At 37.7% G+C, this 27,477-nt stretch overlaps 1 protein-coding gene and 1 long non-coding RNA gene across 2 annotated transcripts in view; both read left to right on the forward strand.

Annotated features, from left to right (window-relative positions):
* Positions 1-7,344, forward strand: part of FTCDNL1 (formiminotransferase cyclodeaminase N-terminal like) — a 57,298-nt gene extending 49,954 nt beyond the window's left edge. The window contains 5 exon segments of the mRNA XM_072812655.1: positions 1,744-1,866; positions 5,115-5,157; positions 5,159-5,230; positions 6,556-6,676; positions 7,235-7,344. Coding sequence (XP_072668756.1) covers positions 1,754-1,866; positions 5,115-5,157; positions 5,159-5,230; positions 6,556-6,676; positions 7,235-7,344 — 459 coding nt within the window. The 5' untranslated portion in view covers positions 1,744-1,753.
* An 11,664-nt stretch (positions 7,345-19,008) lies between these two features.
* Positions 19,009-27,477, forward strand: part of LOC140625444 (uncharacterized) — a 143,894-nt gene continuing 135,425 nt past the window's right edge. The window contains exons 1-2 of the long non-coding RNA XR_012024785.1: positions 19,009-19,119; positions 27,071-27,296. This is a non-coding gene — a long non-coding RNA (uncharacterized lncRNA). The remainder of the gene's footprint in view (positions 19,120-27,070; positions 27,297-27,477) is intronic.

The following is a 27,477-nucleotide window of genomic DNA, read 5'->3' on the forward strand; positions in this document are numbered from 1 at the left end:
GGGTGGCGGGCGGGCCCCGGGTTCGGGGCGGCGGGGTGGAGCCGTGGCTGGGGGCTGCGCGGCCGGGGCGCGTCCTCGGAAACCGCTGGCGCTGGCGCGGTTGCTCGGCGGGGCTGTGAGAGCGGAGAGCGGAGAAACCCCGACTCCGCTGACCAGCCTGACTGCGCTCAGCTTTCGCGGTGAAGGTAGATTCCCCCAACACCATCTTTGTGTGATCTAAGTGTCCACAGGGAATCGAAATGTGGAATGGGAGGATGAAACTAATCCTTTCTTTTGCACTGTTAGGGGTTGCCATAAACACCATTTGTTACAAAGCATAATTATGTTGGGAAAGTGCCTGATGAGACAATTAAGCTACATAAACACACTGAAAACAAATGAAAGCCAGAAGACGCCCACACCCCTTGTGTAAAGCAATTTTTTGTTTACATAGAGACGAGAGGGGTCTGAGCTGCTGCTCTATTGCAACAATGTTATTAATGTCTGCAAAAACCTAATGACCGTATTTTGATGAATTTTCGATCATGAGATGATGGTCACAAGATGAAGAGTCGTGGCCATCAACTCAAACCTGGACCAGCCGTGGATCCCTGCGTCCCCTCTAGGTGAGGACGGTTAGGCCAATGGACAATCCTAGAACAGGAGCCGAAGCCAAAGGATTTAAGCCCCGGCGGTACTGCTATTTGTACCAGGGCACAACTGAGCCTAAACCCTAAAGCTTAACATGAGTCTCAAACTCGTACACCATGCACTGGGGTGTTCCCCACCCTGAGAACGTTACCTGATACAAAATAACCCTTATGAAATAATTTGTTGCCTGAATTCGTGAGGGCCACATTTATTTTTAGTTAGGATATTTAAAAGAGACCGAAAGAGACCAAAATATGGCCTGATTTTGAAAAGGGGAATTTTTTTTTCGTTATTTTCAGATATTTAAATTTCTTTAGTTTATAATATTTGAGACATGAAGAGATAACGAGTTGAAAAATGCCCGAGTACCAAAAAGAACCAAAGCAACCTCCAAAACTTATGTGATTAATCCACTTTCAACTAAAGGACATCAGTCACTTTTTTGGCTCTACTGATTCACACAGACTATTATGTCAGATTTCAGTTCAAGGAAGAGAGTCCTGTGAAAAGATTTTAAACTGAAAGGGGAATTTTGCAGATTAAAGTATGAGAGGAATTTAGTTAAATAGTTTTCACTTACAGCACCCAGATGAGTCCCTTTTATTTGTTCATGTATTGTCTATTACATGGCCCATACAGAGAACTTTTCTTTTTGCCAGAAAAATAGCTTTTATAAGAATCTTCATTTCCCTAGTAAATCTCATTTAGCAAGAAGATCATGCTTATTTTATTTAAGTAGAATAGACCTTGAAAACAGGGATAATCTAAGGAACATGATGTTTAAAAGGAAATAACATATAAAAGGAAATAACATACTTTAATAAATATATGCATTTACATGACAATTTAGGCTGACAAACTTTCCTTATATTTTCTAGTATTGTAACTATGTTCGTATGTTTATATGTGCATGACCACAAAGACTTGACTTCCCGGTTGACTCACTCTGAGGATTTTATCTTTTAGATGTTCTCCAGGAATGACATGGTGAATTGTTCATATTATGACTGCCTGGCTTCTAAAAAATATCTACTTTTTTTTATGGTTGATGAACATGAAAATATGAATGAGACATAGAGACCAAAATGAACCATGATTTTTCTCCTTTTCTAGAAAAATCACCATGTCTTCTTCTAGACTGGGGCTCCGTGTGGCTTCTTGTTTACTAAATATTTCAGAAGCCAGAAGAAAATCCATGGTTGAGAACATAGCAAAAACAGCTCTTCTTGAAAAATAATGGTAGGAACAACAGACAATTGAAGCAAATATGGAGTGTTTTGATACAATAATTTTTGTATTGTGCAGATAGTGCTGTAGAACACTCTTCTTAGACTTTCCTCCTTGTTCTTGTGCAGCTTGTTACAGCTTCTACAGGACTCCAGGATGCAAGATAGATCTCTTATGTGCACATGTGCTCTTTCTGAAAGCCCACAGAAGCTCAGCAATGCACTTATTCACTTTGGAGGGTGAGTGTCTGAGATGAGCATTGTTCAGGATTTCAGGCTCCTGAGGAGGATATATTTACATAAAGGTTTAATGTTTCCCTCATGGGCCATTTATTTGATCATTAATAGAATGAGCATAATTGTACATTATGCCTTTTATTCAGCAGGCTAAATAAAAAATAGACTTGTCAAATACCAGCTACTTTTCAAAGCTCTCTTGCCAGCAAAGCGCATGCCTTCGTTACAACATTATTTCTACTCCATTTTTTTCCCATATAAAAACTCTTAGGCAATTGCATTTAGTGATATGTGTAAGATCACTCAGTAATTCAGAAGACTGGGACTCAAGCCTCCTTACTCCCTAGCCCAGTATTTCCAATGAGAGATACTACTCTTTATTTTACCCTTGTAAAAACGTTCATGTGATGACACACAGTTCTAGATACCAGTTGTTTTGCTTTCACACACACACACACACACACACACAAAACGCAGTATATTCAGACTTCAAATCATTTTTTTTAAAAGATTTTATTTATTTATTCGTGAGAGACATACAGAGAGAGAGAGAGGCAGAGACACAGGCAGAGGTAGAAGCAGGCTCCCTGCAGGGAGCCTGACATGGGTGGGACTGGATCCTGGGTCTCCAGGATCATGCCCAGGGCTGAAGGCGGCGCTAAACCACTGAGCCCCCCAGGCTGCCTCAGACTTCGAATCATTTAAATAGAATTGCTTTGTTATTAAATCAGCTTTTTGTCAACAGGTGAGCATTAAGGTCATAATCCTGAAGCATTCCAGTGTATTTTAATTTCTGAGTCATTTTTGATTTGGTGACTACTTTTCATGAGAAAGAAGTGTTTTCCCTTAACCCACTTGTAATGATGGACACATTTAAGTTACTGTCTTACAAACTGCAGGAGCTGGAAATGTCTAAGAAAATTCCTGATAATTGCTGATAAGAAAACTCCTCTGGAGTCAGTGTGCAGCTGTGCTTTTGCATTCTCTTTGTGGGAAGAGCCAGCTTGGGCCTCTCATTGTCAGACACAGTACCTCTAATGGGATTGGGTTACCTGTCTCTGTGATTAAATGAATGTGCAGAGACATTTGTGGAAGCTGTATACTGATGGACACCTGGGTCTTAACTCACAGTTTTTATCAGCTTATTAGTGGCAGCAGCTCAAGTGGAATTATAGCTATTATACTCCATTACAAATACCAAACAATTTACTTCTGCTGAGATTCATACTGACGGTTCCTTCTGCCAGCAGTAATTTTTTCCTATAAGCATGCTTAAGAAATTGCAGGAAAGAGTGTTTCATTCTTTTAGCATTTGATTCAATTGTATCATATGAAACTGAGAATAAAAAGCTTTTCAGAAGAAAATTTAGAATAAAAAAAATAAAATCATCTCTTTTCTTCCAGGAGCTAGAGTATGTTGAAAAAATACGTAAAATAAGAGGTTGCATAATCTTGTTCTTGCTTCATCTTTTATGGTTTTAAAAATGAGAGAAGGTGGCACTAGCCAAGAAAATGACCTGTTGTTTTACAAATATTTTAAATGCATTTATTTTTAAATAAGTGGACTAAATCTGTAGCATCCATATGAATGAGAACTCATACATTTTCTGATTAAGCAATGTGAAAATATTTAAATAGCCTAAAATGCCTCAGATAAAGGAACCCGAGTGAGTTATAAATTTTAGATTTATACCAGGGCAGGGCTCTGTAGATGGTCACTTGGCTATGAGTGAGTGACATATGTTTATCTTTTCATGTTATTAAAATTAATAGTGTAGGCCTGCCGTAAACTCTGTAGTTCCTATGTATAACTTATTTTTCCTCTCTTCTGAAAAGTTTAATTGTTAGGCTGCCAAGGGACAGGGCGACAAAGGTATAATAGCATAGCTAACGGTTTAATTACTGCCTGAAAACTTTTGTCCTTCACTTTGAATTTGCTTTTGTAGGCTTAAGGGGGACTTTTAAGGAGGCTGAACCAGGCTTGTAAACTTTAAAAATAACTTTGGGGTAACGTGCGGCTGCCATACAAGTGTATGGCAGCTTTCTCCTCCAGGTTACAGATTCAAGTGAGTCACAAGCCACCAAAAGCTGGAAGTCGTTAACATCTGAAGGCTGTTGGTGGCCTCTGAAAAGGAGATGGTGGAGACAGAACAGTTTCTAATGGACAGGTGCATCTATCCCAGAAACCTGTGCTTCAGGCACTAATTGGCCTATCCTAGTTTTTCCAAGATGTCAGATTTTGATCCAGGCAGTTTGATCTGTGCATTTTGGAAGGAAAAATTGACAAAGCCTAGAGGATGAGATTGAGAAGGAGAGCATTTAGAGTGATGTGATTTGGCGATTGAAAGATGAGGCTACCGGAACGCCTGGGTGGCTCAGCAGTTGAGCACCTGCCTTTGGCCCAAGGTGTGATCCTAGAGTCCCAGGATGGAGTTCCACACCAAGCTCCCTGCAGGGAGCCTGCTTCTCTCTCTGCCTGTGTCTCTGCCTTTCTGTGTGTGTGTGTGAGAAGAAAGAAAGAAAGAAAGAAAGAAAGAAAGAAAGAAAGAAAGAAAGAAAGAAAGGAAGGAAGGAAGGAAGAAAGGAAAGAAAGGAAAGAAAGAAAGAAAGAAAGAAAGAAAGAAAGAAAGAAAGAAAGAAAGAAAAGAAAGGAAGGAAGGAAGAAAGAAAGAAAGAGAGAAAGAAAGGAAGGAAGGAAGAAAGAAAGAGGCTATCATCTTAGACTAAATTAGGAGAACTTTGGCAAGCCCAGTAGCAAGTCCAAGAGATTATCAGACGTAGACACCAAAGGCTAGCATCTGAACTGAGCCATCTGGTTTTATAATAACCAGATCTGTTTATAAAGTAATGCTGTAAGAAGTAGACATTACTACCCATGAATTTTATGATTAGTCAATGTCACTTCAGAGGTCAAATCCCAGAATTTTTCTATCAAGCTAAATTTAATTATAACAGAAGAAATAAATTATTAAGATTTCATCAGAGAAAAAAATTCTTTCATGTATATGTTATTTTCTTTACAGGGCAGAAATATCCTGAAGTATTGATGCTCAATATATTTTCATTTTCAAGACTGCATAAGACCAATTATTACAATAGCAGCTTCTATTAATGAGTTAGGTAAGATTTCAGCTTCTATGTTTACATATGTCTTTTGATGAAAGATAAGCTTTAGGTAGACGTGAATGTTCTTTAATTATTGATTTCCTGTATAAATCTGAATACTCAAGAGAGTGTGCCCCCAAACTTCATTTCATTATTGTTCTGAACATGTATATCTCCCACACTTCCCATTTCCTCTTTATTAAAATGAACATTGGGATCTGAGATTTAAATATTCTTTCACTGAAGATGATGATCTCATATTTTATGTGGTTAAGGAAACCTTTTCTAGTTTTAACCTGTGAAGTAATAGTATTGAAATCAGCTTTGATTTCACTGATAGGTTGGCATGGAATGAAATAAGCTAGGCAGTTGTGCTTTGGATTGGGACCCTGAAATCTTAGGTTAGTTCATGGGTTGAAATGAAATGAGCTCCATGTCTCATAGAGATGTTGTTGGGTTTAATTGGACAACTTGAATTGGAAGGATCATAATTGTTTAAAGAAAAGCTTATATTATCTTAATATTGTTTAGTAAAGGGTTCAAAATATTTTTAAATAAACCTGATTTCAACTTAGCAGAGTGTCTTCTTTCAAAAGGCATATTTGTTTGGAGAGCAAAGAGCGGACTGATAACTTCCAGCAAACACAGAACAGATTATCTTGAATGTTAATCATAGGAAGTAAAATTTGCTTCTTTGTTTTTTATCTTTATTTTTAAAATGGTCATATTACACTACTGAAAACTCAAAGTAGTAGTATTATAGGTGTCTATAATATGTACTTAGGTATAATGATGGGTGTGATCCTGTAGTCCCGCATCGGGATCCCTGCATCGAGCCTGCTTCCTCCTCTGCATATGTCTCTGCCTCTCTCTCTCTGTGTCTCTCATGAATAAGTAAATAATAAAAATCTTAGAAGAAAAAAATTTGATTACTGAACAAAAACAAAAATCAAATACTTATGCTTCAGAAAAATGAATGTATATTTTAATGTAATTATTCATAAAGCATTCTGAAAATAACATGGACTTTTATCAGATTAATTTGATAAAATTGAAAAAATTTAAAGTAACCAAGTGAAAAAAATACAAAGTTGTTTAAGACTGATAATTTCTCCACTTTGAGGAATAAAGAATTGGCAGAAATGTGAAACTTGATGACAATTGGGAGGTGAGGTGAAGGGAACTGTTGGATCTTTTATTTTTCTTTATTTGGATAAAAACAACCTTTGTACAGATTGCAAAAGAAAAACAACTAGTGGGACAGTAAAATTATAGCTGCTTCTTTGGATGCAATTGAAAGTTTAATGATTGCTATTTGCAGTTTCACACGTTAAGGTAATTGTCTTCTGGCTACAACTTGGGGGCCTGTAAGTCTATCACTATGGAGGTTTGAGAGGGGATCCACTCTTGCCTGGGAGCAGTGAACCTCTTTCCCACTTACGCTCTCTCTGTGGACGAGTGTGGAGCTGTGGCCAGAAGTAAGAGAAAGTTTAGGGTAGTGTGTCATTCCTATTGGAAACCATTTTTCACAAATCAGGACAGTTTGTAATAATACAATCATTCGTCGACTCCCTGGGAAGAGAACCTTGAAGAATTAACATCAGCAATAGGCTCTCATGGGTTGCAGTGCATAGCTAGTCGCTGTGCCTTATCTCTCCACTTTCCACCGCACAACACTGTGGAGCTCTAAATGCCATGGGATGGGGCAAATCAACCATTTTGTCCCTTATAGATTCACCATAGATCATGAGAAACAACAGTAGTTTCTAATGAGTTCCTTAGACTCTTCAGGGCAGAACAATGGTGTGTTTTGCCCATCTGTGTCCTATTTTCTTGAGCAGGGGTAATGATGAGGTTGAAAAACCACTTAAATGTTAACTCCTACCCCTGTTTCCTCTGATTTTTTTTTCTTTCCTATGCACAACTCTCTTTAAGATTTGCTTTAGAACGGAACTGTCACATGCTTGATTTAAGCCCCAGGGGTAAGTTTAATTTGGAAAATTTGAGCTATGTCACTTGAGGTGTTTTTGAATTAGGCAAATTGGGAGAAAAGAAAGACCTTTTGCCTGGACTGTCTAGCTGCACCGTGGTTAATTACGAGATGCAGAGCCTCATAACCTTTGGGGGAAAGTCTGCCTTAGGATAATTGCATTCTTCTCTGTATGACCTCAAGTCCCTGTATGATGTTGCCTCATTTTTATTTAATGCTGAATTGTCTAACAATTGGGATGTAGATTTGGACTCTGATGGAGTTACATCAAGTAGTAGCAACAGGGAAGGAGACTTGTTTCCAGAGGAGCACCTCACTGCCTGTGTGTTTTAATGTGACCTGACAACCTAAAGATTTATTTACCAGGGCAGTCTTAGCCCAGAATTTGCTGCACCTTTTATCCAAGGAAGGGTTAAGATTCAGCGGCGGGGGGGGGGGGGGGGGGGGGGGGGGGGCGGGGGGATACATTTCACACAAAAATGAAGAGTTCAGAATTGTCCAGACCAGAATAATGATTTTAATTGTCTTCAAAACAATTATGTTCAATTACATTAAGTCTCAAATTAGCTAGTACATGAAGTTCTTCATTACATCAGGACTAGTCCACCCCCAGATGTTCATCCTGCGTAGGAGACAGTTGACAATCGGAGGGTCTGGACACAGTATTTCTCCCTTCCCTTGCCCTTTTGCTTCATTGGCAGCTACTGTACCTCATGATTTAAACATGGACATTTCTAATTAAATGAGAGCTCAGCTGCATTCTTAAACTAATTTATAACATTTGATTTGAAATGTAATAGCTTCAATCTTCATCTGATTAAAAACAGTCATATACTGTATATGGTTACTATTTTGATGCTGCAACATGCAGTTTTTATTTTTACATTCCCCTTTCTACACAGCTGTTCATCTAATATCATCCAATTTTTAAAAAATTTTTTTTTTTTTGGTTGTTGTAACAGCATGCTCAGGCATTCTTATGAGGTAGAAGTATTCAAATTCTAGGACTTTACTGTTCTCAGAACAGTGAAGGGATGTTTTTCACTTAGGGTAATCCCTTCTCACGGAAACCAACTTTAGGATAATACGTTAACTAACTTTCTTTGGGAGGAAGGGCAATGGAGAACATTCTAGTGACATGAAAAATAATTAATGTTGATATGTGTAATTCATGTATGCTTTATATGCAAATGTCCTGAATAATATATTTCAGAACTTTTTTATAGCAACTGTAAGCTTGCTTTTAACTTAAGGAATGGTTTCTGAAAGTGGGGTTCAAAATTGATGTTCAGAGGCCTTATAAATAATGTAAAAATTATTTGCAAGTTTTATGCATGTTCATTTGTGTATATACACATATGCACAAACACATGTAATTGTGCATCTAATTTTAGTTTAAGAACTTTTAGGATAATGGTCACAGCAATACAGAGGCTCAGATGTGAGAGCACTGTGAGTTTGAGGACTTGCAAAGGATGTCAGTGTAGCTGGCTGGAACTTAAAGATGGGTTGGAATGAGAGAGGCATTCCTGGGCATGTTAAAAAAAATGAAGCTTCAGAGGTAATTAGAGGTCAGAGCATGAAGTCCTATATTGCAAGTTGAGGAGTTTAAACCTTATACCAAAGGCGCTGGGAACCACAGAAGAGTTTTAAGCAAGAGAGTGGTATGATCAGCTTTGAATTTTAGAAGCTTACTCTGCCTACATATTAGAGGATGGACTGGAAGCAGGCAAACCAGTTTGGAAAGGTGGTGGTGCCTTAGGTAATACAGTGGAGAGAATGGACAGAAACCATAGGATGTTGGGGGTGGAAACAAAGCAGTGGTATGTAAGTGTCATCACTTACAAATGATGTAAGAAAGGGGATTTGGGGGGAAAGAAAGTGAATACTTTTTTACATGCTGCCACTTGGCAATTAGATATAAAATGGAGAGCTAGGGGACACAGAGATCTAGTCTCTATTTATTTAAAGCTTACACTTTTCAAAAAATATTTTGGACTTCAGTTTTCATTTTCAATAAAAAACACATGTGACCTGTTAGGCTCTCTTTCATTTTTATCTGTATTATGTCTCTAGAATTTTTCTTTCCTCCCTTTTCCCCTTCCTCCCTGTGTCCTTCCCTCTCTTCTCTCTCTCTTCTGTCCTCCTTCCTTTCCTCCTTTTTCCTCTTTGTTATAATCCAAGTGATACACACATGTGGCTGAAAGCTGACTATATCACAGGGTTTGTTCCCAAAACTCTAAGAACCTACATAACTCCTCTTTCCCTATCACTTAATTCGCTTCTTCCCAAAGCCAAGTGCTTTCAGCCCTTTGGCCTTATCATATAGGATTCAACTCCAGATATCTAAATGCCAACTCATATTGGTGCTTTCTTGGTTTTTCAGTTTTAGGCATTGTCTGTTGACTTCTCCCTGCAGAAGGTGAGGATTTCTCTTCCTTTTACCACTCACCCCCACCCCCAACATACACACACTCACAAACTCTTCCTAATCTTCCTTCTTCCCCATACAATTATGTCAAAATTTGGATAAATATTTAATGGCTACATTATTATAGGTATGTTAAACATTATTCACAATGAAGTATTCAGAATGTTGTTTTCGTTTTACCCTTTCTGCACAACTTTTTCTTTTGGCTGGAATTGATCATTATATTTTTGATTGTTTATTGACCTAGTTTTTTATATACAATCAATGGTTTAACCCCAACCTCTCTGTTAATAATGACATCTCTCCACACATTTAGATTGATAGAACATTCAATACATGGAATGTTCTATCTGTTTAATCTCCTTAAGGAACTGTCTTCTAGACCTTTCTGACCTGTTCCAATCTAGACCAGTTGCCCTCAATTTGTTGAGGATAACTGTAATCATGGAATCTCCCTTAACCATCATCCTGGGTGTTCCCTTTATCTCTCTCCATGTTGAATACACTGGTTACTAAATTTCATATCTTCTCTTTTTTGTCCCCCTTAGGTTATGTCCTTGTTTTAGGGGAACATATCTTCTATTTACTTCTAAAAAGGGGGGGGGGGCGAGTATATGGAGACCTTGGATGTCTGAAAATGCTATTATTCTATCATCATACTTGTTAGTTTGGCTAGGTATAAAATTCTAGGTTAGAAATCATAAGCCTTTATTTTGCAGACATTGTATTATTGAACTTTTATTTTTATGTTACTGTTGTGACCTTTAAAGCCATTATGATTCCTAATCTTTGTATGTGATCTGTCATTTCTCTCTGGAAGCTTGCAAGATCTTTACTTTGTTTCTAGTGTTCTGAAATTTCTGTGATGCACCTTTGTATGGGTCTATTCTCATTTATTATGCCAGATATGTGTTAGGCCCTTTGAATCCTTGAAACTCTTGTTCCTCAGTGACAGACAACTCTTGAATTGTTCCACTGATGATTTCTTCCATTTTCTCTGTTCTTTCTGGAAGCCCCATTATTTGGATATTGGAACTCTTGTACTGATTCTCTACATTTTTTTCCTCTTTCCCCCATCACTTTATATTTTTATAATACTTTCTGGAAAATTTCCTCTATATTACAGCCTTCAGTAAGTCTTTCATTTCTTTTATATTAATTTCCAGATGCTTTTGTATACTCTCTGAATGTTTTTTTATTTTATTATTTGCAATAACGTCCTGGCCATGTCTCATGAATGCAATATCAGTGAGTAATTTTTTTATGTTTTCTTCTTCCTGTATTCTGTCTGTTTTTCAACCCCTGCCCTCACTGTCACCCCCAGGTTACTTGTTTGTTTAAAAGGCTTTCCCGGATGTCTGATGATTGTTGGTTGGTGCTTACCCTAAGAGTAGACACTAAAATACTGGAGTGGATATTTTCAGTATATAGGTGGAGTTTGTCAGCTGTAGACTCATCTGACTGGATCATTTCTTTGATTACCCCCTAGATCAGTAATTTTTGGTCTTTCTTCTTGGGCTGTTCAAGTTCCCCAGAGAAGGATCTTCCAGTCTTGAGGGTAGACACAGCTACGTTTTAGGAAATGAATTAAGGAAGAGGGCTAGTAGAGTCTTAGAATTTAGTTTGTAATAGTCTCTTAGCTCCCCTCTTTTTATTACTCATCTCTGCCCTCAGCTCTGCCCAGTATTCCCTAGCTGACATGCCCTGGTGCCAGATGCTTCTTGTTTTCTGCCAGGGTGGAGGCAGGGCACTTGCCTATCAATGTGGAGGTGGGGTTAGTATCTAACAGCTACTTAAACAGAATTCCCATGAGCCTCCCTGTTTTGAGCTTTGCTTTTATCTTCCATTCTGAAGTGGGTCTGCCGTTTCTGATCATTATCAAGTATCTGTGGCATAAGTCAGGTTCCTTCACTGCTGTCCTTTTGCTGCCATGGGCCTACTAAATCATCTACCACTCTTATATCTGTTTTCCAGGTTCCACACTCTTATATCTGTTTTCCAGGTTCCAATGCTATTGCCTCCTCTTCCATTTGTTTGAGTGAGTCCTCGCTTTTAGAAAGTATCCCTTTCCCATCTTTTTCCTGGGGTTTTAGGAGGAAGTGAAAGTAAACATAAGAATTCATACTCTCATCTTCACTTGGAAGTCCTTACTTCTGTAATTCTTCTCAATGATTTTTAATTAATTTGGATCATTCAAGAACACTTAAGTCACCTGATTTGGAATCAGTGGTAAGTTTACAGAAACATATTTTTTGTCTTATGTCCAACTCAATATTAAAGATATTTAGTCTCAATTTCTGGGCTTTTATACATTTTTTTAATAAGCTGTGGATCATACAGCTTCCTGTATGTTTTCCCCTTTTTCCTTACTCAGTGTTTTTACATGTGGGAGCCAGTGTTTCTGAAACATGACCCTGTTTTCCATTCACACATAAATCTTCATGAAAAGGATTGAGTGAAAATGTGGGGGAGGGGTCAGGGAAGAAGGGGCTCAGGCAAGTTCTCCCAATAATTTTCTAGTGAGAGTGGGCTTACCTAACATGTAGGCTCATAGCATTCAGCTTTAAAAGTCTGGACTATAGCTATGAATTTTATAAATGATATGGAAACTTGCTTTTTGTTTTATGTCATTAATCAGATGAAATAATGTTTGTACAGTGCCATATAAATTGACATTATTTAGAAGATTGAAAAGATGAGGTGCTAGCTTAAGTAAGTTATATGAATAAAGAAATAGCTCATACATGATTGATTTTTAGTTTTTTGATTTACCTTAAATTATATAAAACATTAATGAATTTGATTAGAAATATCAGCCTTGTTAGATGTTTTTTTGAGTATCTTTATGACTTGGAGGACATGTGCCATGACAGATTCACACGATGTCAACACTTGTGTGATAGTCTTGAGACCCTTTGATTACCTTATTACAGATTGTCAAAACATGGGCTGATCTGGCAAATCAGGCACAACTTTCCCTTCAAGAATTTTCTACCCTGATTCTCTAGTTGCTATGGAGATTGCCTTATAAAACAGCCCTGGATTTGGTTGAGATTAGTCAATTTAGATGCTGGATTCTGATATAATTCTCTCCATCATCAGCAATGCCCTCATTGCCATAGTATAAAAACAGTGGTTGATTTTACAAGCATATGTTAACATAGTTTTAGGACATAGCATTTAGTTTGAGAATTTTAAGTATACTGGCACTGTATTTTAAGAAAACTGAAAAAACAAGGGATTATGAATTAGGAAAGTACTTAATTGATTTAGTACATTTTGATTACAAAGGAGAGGGCAGCCCCAGTGGCTCAGCAGTTTAGTGCCACCTTCAGCCTGGGGTGTGATCCTGGAGACCCCGGATCGAGTCCCACGTCGGGCTCCCTGCATGGAGCCTGCTTCTCCCTCTGCCTGTGTCTTTGCTTCTCTCTCTCTCTGTCATGAATAAATAAATAAAAAATCTTAAAAAAAATTACAAAGGACAGTTACCAGATTATTCATAAATGCATATTGCTATGGGTTTAATAAATGCAACAGGATTGTATCTACCAATATAAATGGAGGTACTAATGAGGAAGGATAAGGCCAAATGAGAGAACTGGGATAAACTAACCTGTTTTTCCACAGCAATTAAGGAGGAGCCCAACCTTATTTGAAAAAGCTGCACTCTTTTCTTTCAGTTTGACTCTGTGGTAACGTGAAGTCCAAGCAAGTTAACACCCTGTGGAGCAAGCCATGACCAGTTGAAGGACCTGAGCTAGTAGATGCATACTCTCACCTTTTGTTCTTGAGATGGACAATTCTGAGGCCCATTCTAGCAAGACCAAGCCTCAGTTGCTCACAATGATGACTAGCTTGATAACACATCCTTGTATTGACTCTCCCTCTTTCCCTGTTTCACTCTTGATATATATTGAATAGGATTTATTGCAAATATTGAAAACAAAATTACTATAAAAATCTTCGGATGAGTGAGTGGAATGCATGAAATCTTTGCTGCCTGGCTGCATGATGAAGCCATGGATCATGGTGGGAGACATTAACATTCACCCTTTACTAGTAAAGGTATCCCCGGGGGGCTCTCAAAGTTTAAGGGCTCTAGGTTTTCCAATTTTGAGTAGTTATTTATAGTACCCAGTGATTGATTTTATGTGATCACTGGTGGTGTTTTAGAGACTGTGAACCTAATAAGGGATTTATAGCAGGTGACTGATACCAAAGCTAACTTTTTGAGACCTTGTCCCCAGATCTTAGCAATTCTTTTTTTTTTTTTTTTTTAAGATTTTATTTATCGGGGATCCCTGGGTGGCTCAATGGTTTAGTGCCTGCCTTCGGCTCAGGGCGTGATCCTGGAGTTCCGGGATTGAGTCCCACATCGGGCTCCCTGTATGGAACCTACTTCTCCCTCTGCCTGTGTCTTTGTCTGTCTGTCTCTCTCTCTCGTAAATAAATTTAAAAAATCTTTAAAAAAAGATTTTATTTATTTGAGAGAGAAAGTGTGTGCAAGTGGGGGGAAGAACAGGGGGAGAGGGATAAGAGGACTCCGCACTGAGCATGGAGCCCGACTCAGGGCTTGATCTCATGACCCTGAGATCATGACCTGAGCTGAAATCAAAGGTCAGATGTTTAACTGACTGAGCCACCTAGGTGCCTCCTGATCTTGGCAGTTCTTTTCCTGATTTCCTTTTCCTTTTTATCCCTGCTTCCTAACATTTGCAGTGACTTCTAATGTCAAAGTCACTAGGATTAGAAAATTCTGAAGAAATGACATAGTGATGCTAGTGACATTGGGCCTGTAAAATGAACTACATCAGTCCAAGTCTGTCCACACCCTTGTGTATCCACCAGCCCATCTCCCTGCTCTCCATTGGTCAAGTGAAGGTGTACTTCTTCAGGAGACCCAGAGCATGTAATGATGTAATGACATAATGTAATGATGTAATATAACATGGTTATAACATTGTTATTAATTAGATCAATTATCATTTAATGTTTGATATTAAAATTCATGCATTAACTCATTCCCCAGTTTTAGTTAACCAAAAACATATAGTAAGATAATATCTTGAGATATTAATTCCTGTGTGCTTCTTTCCCCCATAGCCTATGCGTGACTATTTCCTGGACAATCTGAGTTACCTGCTACCTTGAGGGGTATAGAATTTTTATAGTGGGAGTGAGAAAGTAGCAGTCTGGGATGCTAGGGTGGCTCAGTTGGTAAAGCCTCCAACTCTTGATTTTGGCTCAAGTTATGATCTCAGGGTTGTGAGATGGATGGAGCCCTGTGTCAGACTCCATACTGGACATGGAGCCTGCTTAATTCTCTCTCTCCCTTTCCCTCTGCCATGCCTCTCCTTCCTCTCAAGAAAAAATGAAAAAAAAAATGAAGTTCATTTTTGGATTTTTGACAACTTAAAGGAGAGGCCTCGGAGAAGCAGTGCATAAAGTTTATACCATTGCAATAGAAAAAACAAGGGAGGAGGCCACCTCACTCCCTGCCCAGAAGAAGATGAGGACTGGGGTGGGGGGTTTGAAAGGAGGATGTTTGTTATAAATAGTATGCTCTTTCCTTTCCCAAGTTTTGAACCAATTTTTCAGTAAAGAAAAGATGAGAAGAGGAAATACTAACTTAATACTGATGAAACTAACATTGACAGCTGAGCTTACTCAACCAGAGAATTAGATAGACTCATCCAGCCCATTACAAGCAGCCCTGGACAGCACAAGAAGGCTTTTAGCAAGGAGGAGTGGACCAGAATACATGTTTCCTTCTCACAGCTAGCTCCTAAGAAGGAAGAAGGAGGAAGAGTTTGCCTATGCAAACCAACTTCTCTTCCAAACTCCCCATCAGGGAATGAAATTTAGGAGGAAGAGAGGCCAGTGTTTATTTCCTAGGGCTGCAGTAACAAAGTGCCATACACTGGGTGGTTTAAACAATAGAAATGTATTTAAAATTTTTTTTAAAAATATTTATTTATTTGAGACAGAGAGAAAGCAAGCACAAATAGAGGGAAGGAGCAGAGGGAGAGGGAGAAGCAGACTCCCCACTGGGCAGGGAGCCTGGATGTCGGATTTAATCCCAGGACCCTGGGATCATGACCTGAGCCAAAGGCAGGTGCTTAACCAACTGAGCTGCCCAGGCTCCCCAAATGACAGAAATTTGTTATGTCATAGCTCTGGAGGCCAGAAGTCTGTGATATAAGTATCAGCAGGGTTGGTTCCTTTGAGGGCCATGAAGGTAGGATCTGTTCCTTTTTGGTTTTCAGATGGCCCTCTTCACGTTTACATGTCATTTTCTTTATATATTGTCTATGTCCAAATTTATTTCCCTTTTTTAAAAGATTTTATTTATTTGAGAGAGAAAACAGGGGGAGGGGCAGCGGGGAGGGAGGGAGAGAGAGAGAGAGAGAGAGAGAGAGAGAGACCGACCCTCCAGCAGACTCTCCACTGAGGGCAGAGCCTGACACGAGCTCAAACTCACCACCCTGAGATCATTACCAGAGCTGAAACCAAGAATCAGACACTTAACTGACTGAGCCACTGTAGCGCCTCTGAAATTTCTCTTTTATGAGGACACCAGTCATACTGGATTAGGGTCCCAGACTACTCCTGCATATGACCTCATCTTAACTAATTTTATCTGCAGTGACCCTCTTCCCAAATAAAGTCATATTCTAGGGTTCTGAGGGTTATGGCTTCAACATATGAATTTGAGATGGGGCACAGTTTAACTCACAACAGCCAGCAAGACCGGCAGAACGCTCTCCATCTAGAAATATCAGTAGTGAGCAAAAAACATTTCCCCCCCCAAAGGAGATTTAAAGAAGTGGACGTAGGGTCTCCCTTGAGAGATGGCAAAGAGCAGAGGGACTATGGGAAGGACACTGGGAGGACTTGACCTGTTAAAGGAGCACACGGTAAGAGTTAGGGCTAGGCTTGTGATGACTGAGAGATTATTGAGTATGGTTGGTGGTCAGTGACCAGGAAGATGTGTGGGAGCAGAACATGCACAAGGAAACCAAACTCACTCATGTAGACGTTTTTTTCTTTTCTTTTCTTTTTTCTTTTCTTTTCTTTCTTTTCTTTTCTTTTCTTTTCTTTTCTTTTCTTTTCTTTTCTTTTCTTTCTCTCTTCTTTTCTTTTCTTTTTTCTTTTCTTTTCTTTCTTTTCTTTTCTTTTCTTTTCTCCTTTCCTTTCCTTTCCTTATTTTCTTTCCTTTCTTCCTTTTTTTCCTTTTCTTTCTTTCTTTCTTTCTTTCTTTCTTTCTTTCTTTCTTTCTTTCTCTTTTTCTTTTCTTTTCTTTTCTTTTCTTTTCTTTTCTTTTCCTTTCCTTTCCTTTCCTTTTTCCTTTTTCCTTTTTCCTTTTTCCTTTTTCCTTTTTCCTTTTTCCTTTCCTTTTCCTTCCTTTTCTTTTCTTTTCTTTTTCTTTTTTTTCTTTTCTTTTTCTTTCACCAGTTGGGGAGCGTTGGTTGGGTGAAAGAGCCAAATTAACTCTTTGCAGCTGTGAGTAGTGGGCTTTGTATTGAAGGCATTACACAATGATGATATATTGGCCAACAGAAAGATTTCTTCTGGCAGAGCCATTCCCAAGGCTTTGCTATGTCCCATCTGAACCCTTCTTTGGGGCAGCCCCAGCTTCTCAATAGCCTCCTAGAAGGCAGTAAGAGGTCCTTACTAAGAGGAAGAATCTTTAGGAAGTGACAGGCCCAATTCTATCCCACCTATGTACTACATATGTATGTATAGGTGCCCATGTATTTTTGATCAGCATGAACTAAAGGACTATTGGGTATCTAGACAGGAAAGCCAAGTTTTAAGAGGTCAAAATAAGGATTTTGGAGCTGAATAAACCTGAGTTCAAATTTCAGATCTGCTATTTATTTGCCAGCTGATGTTAGGAAAATGTTTTTGTCTCTTTTATAGTCTCTTTTTGTTTTTGTTCTATTCAGTGGAGAATACTATCATCCTGCCAGGATGATTTTGAGAAATAATGCCTGGATGTAAAGGTCCTGGTACACTGCCTCCCACCAATAAGTAGCTGTCACTGCTTGTAGCGATTCTCTGTGGCTGTGTGGAGGAGGGTGTTGAGTGGTGGGGGCCCAGGCTATTCCCTTCCACCATAAAGGGAAAGGATCCCTCAGTTCCCTTTTGTGTTAGCAGGATTCCAAATAAGGCCTCTTTTGAGAAAAAGGATTGCAGGGCAAGATGTTTGAAAACCTCTTGGGCAGGAGATCTCTAAAGTGCTTTCATCTCTAAAATTCTAAGTTCTATAGCAGATAGCTTCTTCCTATTGGTTTTTCTTTGCAAAATAATATTCAGTGCCTATTTTAAACAAATACTATGAAGTTACATGAAGAGGTATTTGTGAACATCCAGATAGTATCGGAGTGCCTATTATCTTTCCATTTACCATAGTTAATGCTATTGTGACTACCAGAGAAGTGTAATAGAGTACCTTCCCCTAAGAAAGATGGGGTAATGGAATCTGTACCTGAAATAATCAGAGAACACCATAGGACAGATTAAAATATTCATATTACTGAATACAGCATAAATAACATATGCTAGATTGCTCAGGAAAGTATAATTCTTTAAATGAATGATATGTCTGCACAACGTGGTAATTATCTCAGCATATGCCCTACACGAGAATAACAAGCTTTTGTATATACATCCCTATGAAAGTATATGTCATATACAAGGAAATAACAAAATTCTTGGATGTGAAAATATATATAACATGTACCCCCAACCAATGTACTATATATTTTTATGGATACCTATTTCTCCATGAAAGTATATGATATATGAAGAGTTTAGAGACATGTAACTCTTATGTTTATAATAAAGATAGAGGATGGGTGAATTTTTTCTCTATAGCTGAAAAACAGACCTAGAAATCTTGAAAAACTTACTCATGTTTTTCCATCAAGACAGAAGCAGAATGAAAGGCTTCACAACTTTTTATTTATTGGATCTTGCCTAGGACTTTTATTAATTCTCTTTTTCAAAATTTCAAGTGTTCCATGTAAGGTTAAAGTTCACCTCTGACCATCATCCCCATTCCTGGTTCCCTGAACCCTTCCCTGCCAGGTTATGGTGTGAGGAGCTTTTGGACACTCTGAATTCAGAATTTCTTCATGTTTTTGTTTACAAATATGTACATACTCATAAACTCAATATAGTATTGCTTGTGTGTGTTTATAACATAAATGCTTTCAAAATAGAACTTTTTCATTCAGCAAGATATTTTAGAAATCTATCCATGGTATTACATATAGTTCTAGTTTGTTCCTTTTAATTTCTTTTTTTAGTTTATTCCTTTTAATTGCTGTATAGTATCATGGTATGGATATATCACATTTTACCTGTTCCTCTATTTGTAGACATTCAGATTACTTCTCATTGTCCCTACTATGAATCATGCCGCAGTGAACATTCTTGGATAGTCTTTCTCGTGTACAAATGCAAGAATTTCTCTAATGGAATGGAGTCATTAGGTATAAACATTTAAAATATTTTGACAGATTAATTTTTACATGAAAATCAACCAAGTGTTTACCCTCATTTCTTCATCCTTATTTCCATAGGATGGAGCAAGTTTTTTCTTTGTACTTTATTTTTTACCGCCATACCAGTGACAACTCAGAGACAGGTGGAATTACTATTTCTTAGCAAGTCCTATTCATTTTGAATCATAGATGCTTTAATCAGTGAATCATTATTAGTAAGCTTATTTGTCCTTTAGAAATGAAACGTGACAGAGTAAACGGTAGCATCCAGAGATGTACTGTAGAGTTTTGTCCACCTCCCCCAAATTATTTTCTGCTACTTCAAGAAAAAACAGGCAACAGAATGTGTCAGTAAAAATGCAATTTAGGAATTACACTTGATCTCGTTTTTTCAGCCTGATGTTTCTTTTCTTTCATCATAAAGATCAGCTGCATTTTATTTTTTTTCTTAGAATAACATCCAGTTCTAGTCAGCATGTTTAATGTACTTCTCAATGATGTTCTAGCATAATAAATTTTCGTATCTCGTGCATGTGTACATATGGTAAAAATTTCTTCAAGTTCTAGCCATGTGGGGGAGGAATATTGTGGTTGCTTTGTTAATGCAGTGTTTGTGTTGGAGCGGTTAGGCCCCGCGCTTTAACTCTCAGTGCTGGGCGTAATGAGATGGCTTTGATGGTGGCGGAAGAGTCTAGTGGGACGTCCCAGCTTCACACTTCAAAGCAGAGCATATGGGGTGAATACTGGGTAGCTTCGTGCTCTTTGGGGATGGATGATTGGGAGACAATTCCTAACAGCTCTGTTTGAGGAAGATATTGGAAAAGAAATGGTCTATCTTTAAAATAATCCTGAATTGCAAAGAGAGAAATGTCCACCTCCCCCCTTCCATGGATTGAACTAAGAATATTTTTCTCCTAGTCTGTACTTAATTAGAGGCAGTGCAGCATCACACTACTATGCTGTATTTTCAAATGACTTCTCTTTCAAAGGACTGTAGTGAGATGAATGGGCCAGTTTTATTTTAGGTATGTGTATGAATTTAGGCAAAAACTTTTAGGGCTATCTGTTTTACCATCTGAGAGATTTTTATGGCTTCTGGTAGAGAATCTTTTTTTTTTTTCTTCTCATTAAAAAATACATAAATAAAAAAATCAACTAAACAAAAATCTCAGCTATATTAAGAGAGCTAGACTGAAACTAGAGGATGCTTGTAAGATTTCAAGTCTAGCACCCAGTTTAATTTTTAGATTCTGTGCTTCTTTCCCTTTACTTGTTATTGGGTCTGAGGTGATGGGGTTGAAGTATGCTCTTTTTGATTGCTATGTACTTATGAAAAAATTTGATTCTTGTTTGAGTATCATTAGAGTTCTGATTTAAAAATAATACATCACACATCGTATTGTGGGTCAGAGGAAAGAAAATTTGTCTATTCCTAGAAGAAAGGAAAAGTCAGACCTGAGTTTTTTTCTAATTGTGCCTTTTGGCTGCTATTGAAAATATAATAAAATTGAGCTCATCAGTTATGTTCCTTGAGCTGCTGAAATGCAAGTCTGTTTAACAGTTAAATTTTAACTCCATTTTTACCAATAGTCCTAAATTGCTCCTAAAAGAAACAAAAGCAGTAGGGAAAGGGGCAATATTAAATACCACTGTAAATATGAAGCGTGTTTTAGTATAAGGCAGCCATATCCATTTAATTAAGCAGATTCTTAACTACTGTCTTTACATACAACTTTATTGTATTTTCTCTTTAAACACTACATTTCAGCCACATGTTTTTCTCTGAGTCTATAACAGACATTTTGTTAAGAATATGAAGCATAAGCTTCTCATTCCATGGAGTTATTCTCATTGCATAGCTCCTCCTTTGCAAAGAGGTATAACTAAAATCTCTAAAGTTAAGACTCTAAGTGATAAATGTACATGTATAGAAACGACTAAAATTCATTTTTTAAAGATTTTATTTATTTATTTTACATACAGAGAGAGAGCCAGAGAGCACAAAGCAGGGGGAACAGCAGAGGGAGAGGGAGAGGAAGAAGCTGGTTGGTTCCCTGCTGAGCTGAGAGCCCAACTTGGGGCTCCATCCCAGGGCCCTGGGATCATGACCTGAGCCGAAGGCAGATACTTAACTGACTGAACCACCCAGGCACCCCTAAAAATCATTTCTGAGTAAATAAGATCAGCCAACCATGAGGGTTAAAACATACTGAAAAAATATTGTCATTATCGGCCTTTTCAGAATAAAACTAACGAAAATTGAAAGATCAAAGCTGTTAATGATGGAAGTAAAGATTGCCAAAAATGGAAGAAAAGTGAAAAAATATTGGTCTTTTAACAGGGCACAATTTAGGAAGCTACAGAATTTTCCTTTGCCTATTTTAAGACCAGCATGATGGTATCATATTCGTTCTGCACAAGGTGATTCAGATGTTTTCCTTGTCTGACAGTACTGACTGGTTCAGGGAGCCCACGTACAAGTGGTTTTGATGGCTGCTGATGGGACCAGTGTTCTGGGGACAGCTTATAAAACATGAAAATAATGGTGGAAATGGATCCCATGGTTTCTCACCAAGGATACATTGGGTCCCCACTGCTGTTAAACCCACTTCTCACTTTGTTAGCATAGGGACCCCTTACTGTCATTTGTATGTTTGGAATGGAGCCCACTTTTCCAGGTTTGCAGTATCTAGTACCTGCAAAGTGCTTAGGAATTCAAATTCAATTCATTCAACCTAACAAATGTTGATTAATGATAAGGCAATGCCTCAGGGAGTATGAAACCTAGAGGAATGAAAGTCCACGATTAACTATATAATACAAGTAGATTAGATTTGATGTTAAAAAATACATCTTATAAAAGCTGTAAAATACGATGTGAACACAAGAGAGAGAGAAATGAATTTCAGTGGAGGGAGAGTACAAGTATGAAGTAAGGATTATTAATTAGTTCAGAAGTTCTGGTTTTTTTTTGGATTCACTGAAAGTGCTGGAAGTCCTCACTCTGGAAACATTTGACTTCACTGTAGAGAGAGTGGTGACTTTACAAGAAATGCACACAGAGCTGTTTTTGTTTTGTTTTGTGTTGTGTTTTTGTTTTTTAAAGATCTTATTTATTAGAGTGTGAGTGCACAGCTGGGGGGGAGGGACAGAGAGAAGGGGAGAAGCAGGGAGCCTGACATGGGGTTCCATCCCAAGACCCTGAGATCATGACCTGAGCCAAAGGCCGATGCTTAAGGACTGAGCTCCCCAGCCACCTCAGAACTGTGGTTTTAAATAATAATGCACTTACCTGAAAACCAATGATTTGGTTCCCACAGGCTTGAGCTCGATGTATTCAGAATTTTTATCTTCTGTAAAAGACCTGTTTGATTTGCATGATGTGCGCATTTGAAGTTACGTGGGATGATTTTAACATAGATAATTGTGAAAATAAAATGATAAAATTAAAACTAACTCTTCTGAATATGTAATTTATATCACAAATAAAATAACTTACTAGTAAGCTTCTGACTAAATTTGATGCTCTTCTTTAAAATGCAGGCAATCTAAATTTATTTTTCAGCAAAATTACAAATACCCACCTGTCATGGGCTCTTAAGTTGCAATTATTAGAAACACAAATGTTATTTCCTTGAATATAAGGAGTGCAGTGTACTCTCTCTATTACTAACTATCATTTTGGCTTTGGTTGTCTTTTCATTGTACTTGAATAATGAAATATTTCCTTTTCTGGCTTCATTAAAGAACAAAAATTAAGTTGGATTCCTTCCACATGATTTTGTGTAGAAGACATAATGGAAGAGGAGTGTCGTTAAACTATTCGGGGATTTCTAGTGAGTGAGGACATACCAGTCCGGGAAGGTAGTCAGAACTTCCAGAATTCAGAAGAGTGGTGTGGGCTTTCAAGGAGAAAGGCAGCTATCGTTTACTGAGTCCCATGCAGCAGGCCTCATGCTAGTTGCTTTTCTTAGCTTATCTAATCTTAATTTCTTCATTTATTCTATGGAGTAATTTTTTCACTTTCTTTTTCCCCTTCCTTTATTTTTCTCTCCTTTCCTCCTCCTTTTTTCTTTTCCTTTGATTTTACTAAAGTATTTTAAAGCAAGTTACAAAGATCATGTCACTTCACCCCTACATATTCAATACATATTGCTAAGCACTGTGGACATTCTCTTAATTACCGTGTCATCATGCCCAGCAAAATGAGAATTCTCTGGTACCATCTAATATCCAGTGTATAATCCAGCACATGTCATCCTGTGCTGGGCTGGTATGAATCTGGATCTACACATGATTCATGCACAGCATTGATTCATTGTATCTCTATCAGTTTTTATCTAGATCAGTCCCCCTGTGGTCCTTTAGTATCTTAATGTATTGTAAAGAAGCAGAGATCACTTAGTAAATTTGGGAGATTGTCTTTGTGGTGTGTACAACCTCATGGGCTTCCAATGCTAGGTTCCCAACCCAACTCAAAGGAAGAACATTACCCAAGATTTCATACAACCCAGGGGTACAAAATGTCTTTTAATATCCTCCACACTTTACCCCTCCCATCAACATTGCAGCCTACCTTAGAAACAAAAACCAAATAACAAATCCTAAAATTGCAGTTGGATAGATTTCCTATGCTTATTGTGGCTAGAGGCCCAATCTTAGCCTCTGATGTTCCATAATAACGAAGGCTCACACTCCTGCCATCCCAAGGCAATACCACCATTCTCTAAATACCTAAATTTTATACATCGCAGACAGTATGTGTTATCTCTTTCCTTGCTTACTGGGGACTGTAATTAGTCCCATAAAAAGATGCCATCAGCAGCAAACAGAAGTCCTCTGAGGCAATTCCCCAGAAAAAAATTGGAAAGCAATTCTGTAGTCTGCCTTGGAAGATAAGGTTAGAGACAGAAAATCCAGATGTAAGGAATGGAGGAAGAGGATGAAAACAAGTTGTCATCCAAAGTAGCCACCAGGGGTGCCTGGGTAGCTCAGTCAGTTAAGTGACTGCCTTTGGCTCAGGTCATGATTCGGGAGTCTCTGGATGGACGCATGGAACTGCATTAGGCTCCCTTGCTCAGCAGCGCGTCTGCTTCTCCCTCTGCTCCTCATCTCGCTTGTGCTCTCTCTCTCTCTGGCTCACTCTCTCTCTTTCAAATAAATAAATAAAATCTCTAAAAAACCAAAAAAAACAAAGTAGTCACCAATAATGTTTAAATATTAGACTTCCTTACAGAATATCTGGATTAGTGTTTATCCAATATAACTTTCTGTGATTATGGAAATGTTCTATGTCTGCACTGTCCAGTAGGGAGACTACTAGCCATGTGAGATTACTAAGTACTTGAAATGTGGTTAGTGCCACATTTAACTTAATTTCTAATTATATTTCATTTATATATTTAAATTTTATTTTTAATTTTTACTTTTTGATTCTCATTTCTCCCACTCCCCCACACTCTATCTCTGACAACCAACAATGTGTTTATTCTCTGTATCTGTGAGCTTGTTTTTTGTTTGTTTGGTGTTTTTGTTTTTGTTTTTTAGAGTCTATAAATAAGAGAGATCATATGGTATTTCCTTCTTTTTTATGGCTGAAAAATGTTACATGTGTGTATCAGACATAATTTCTTTATCCATTCATCCATCACATAATTTCTTTATCCATTCATCCATCGATGGACACTTAGATTGCTTCCATGTCTTGGCTATTATAAATAATGTTGCAATGAACAAGGGGGTGCAGATATCTTTTCAAGTGTTTTCATTTTTTTCGAATAAATACCCAGAAGTGGAATTGCTGTATCATATGGTAGTTCTATTTTTAATTTTTTGATGAACCTCCATGCTGTTTTCCATAGTGGTTTCACTAAATTATATTCCAATTTTAGTATATGTGCTTCCAAAGTGAGCACTGCACTAAATTATATTCCCACCAACAGTGCACAAGGGTTCCCTTTTCTCCACATCCTCATCATACTTGTTGTTTCTTGTCTTTTTGATGATAGCCATTCTGATAGGGATGAAGTCACATCTCATTGCGGTTTTGATTTGCATTTCCCTGATGATTAATGATGTTGTGCATCTTTAAATGTGCCTTTTGGCCATATGCAAGTCTTCTTTGGAAAAATGTCTATTCAGTCTATTCAGATCTGCCCATTTTTAAATTAGATTGTTATTTGCTATGAGTTGCACGCATTGTTTATTTATTTTGGATATTAGCTCCTTATCAGATTCATGATTTGCAAATATTTTCTCCCATTCAGTACATTACCTTTTCATTTAGTTGATGGGTTCTTTTGCTGTGCAGAGCTTTTTAGTATGATGTAGTCCCACTTTATTTTCGCTTTCATTGCTTTCGCTTTTGGTGTCAGATTTAAAAAATCATTGCTAAGACCTACCTGAAGGAACTTACCTATGTTTTTTTTTAGAAGTTCTATGGTTTCAAGTCTAACATTCAAGTTTGTTTTTTTTTTTTAAGATTTATTTATTTATATTAGCGAGAGGGAGAGAGAGTACATGCCAGTGGGGTCGGGGGCAGAAGGGGAGAATATTCAAGCAGACTCCCCACTAAGTGCAGAGCCTATCTCGGGGCTCAATCCCATGACACATGAGATCATGACCTGAGCCGAAACCAAGAGTCAGACAGTCAACCGGCTGAGCCACCCAGGTGCCCCACGTTCAAGTCTTTAATCCATTTTGAGTTGCTTTTTGCGTATGGTGCAAAATAGTGCTCTAGTTTCATTCTTTTGCATGTGACTGTCCAGTTGTCCCAGCTCTGTTTGTTAAAGAGACTGTTCTTTCTCCATTGTATGGCTGTTCTTGGTTCCTTTGTCCTAAATTGATGACCATGTATGTGTGGGTTTACTTCTGGGCTCTCTGTTCTGTTCCCTTGATACATGTATCTGTTTTTATGCCAATACTGTACTGTTTTAACTACCATAGCTTTGTAATAGAGTTAGAAAGCAGGGAACATGATGGCTTTAATTTTGTTCTTCTTTCTCAAGATTTCTATCAGGGTTTTTGTGGCTTTATACAAATTTTAGGATTGTGTATTTTATTTCTGTGAAAAACTTGGTTGGAATTTTGATAGGGATTGCATTGAATCTGAGGATTGCTTTGGGGAGTATAGACATCTTAGCAATGTTGAGTCTACCAATCCATGAGCATGGAATATCTTTCTATTTTTGGGTATTGTCTTCAATTTCTTTCATTAAGGTCTCATATTCAATATACATATTTACCTCGTTGGTTAAATTTATTCTTAGGTATTTTATTCTTTTTGTTGTAGTTAAACAGGATTCTTTTCTTTTTTTTTTCTTTTTGATGGTTCATTATTAGTATATAGAAATGCATTTGTGTATTGATTTTGTATCCCACAATTTTACTGATTTTATTAGTTCTAACAGTTTTCTGATGGAATGTTTAGGATTTTCTATATATAATATCATGTCATCTGCAAATAGTGACAACTTCATTTTTTTCCTTTCCAATTAATTTAATTAAAATTTAATAGTACATGTAGCTACAGGTTCCAGTGCAGGTCTGGTCCTTTTACTCTTAACTATTTCTTTTTCTTAACAAAATGCACAATTTGATGCTGCTATAAAATTGTTTAAAAATTGAAGGCACTGATTTTATTAATTCTTGTCATGAATTTTCCACATGAAACTAGATTTGTGATGGGTTGGAGATTTTATCCTCTTCGTACAAAGACAAGCTTTTACCATGTAACTAACTTCAAGGGAAAATTAATTATACCCAAACTTTGATTTTTAAACATTGTATAAGTTATTTGGTTTAGTGGTGATGATTACAGAGTGATGGGAAAATATTTAAGGTACTCTTAGGATTGGTTAAAATGGTAGATTTTGATGTTAAATATATTTTACCACAATAGAAAATTATATGCTCTACTTTTTATTGTGTTTGATTTCAGTTTAATTTTGTTAAAATATCCCACTGCCTGTGGGTCTTGCTGAGAATTTGGTCCTGCATGTTCCTGGCTGTGATGTGTTTCTTCTTGGTGAGGCTGACCTGCCTGAGAAGTACATTCTTGTTCAGAGAAGGAAGCAACTGGACTGGTTTATAAGGAGGGATTTCAGTGCTCTTGAATCTGACCTGGGATCTGCACCTGCCTGAAGATGTGGTTTCACAGGTTCTCGGTATGTTTCTGTTCTGCTTTTGTTTTTTCTTTTTTTTTTTTTTTTTTAAGAATTTTTATTTATTTATTCATAGAGACAGAGAGAGAGAGAGAGAGAGAGAGAGAGAGAGAGAGAGAGAGAGGGACAGAGACACAGGCAGAAGGAGAAGCAGGCTCCACGCAACAAGCCTGATGTGGGACTC

The sequence above is a fragment of the Canis lupus genome, chromosome 36 (genome assembly GCF_048164855.1).
Source record: "Canis lupus baileyi chromosome 36, mCanLup2.hap1, whole genome shotgun sequence".
Lineage (NCBI taxonomy): Eukaryota > Metazoa > Chordata > Mammalia > Carnivora > Canidae > Canis > Canis lupus.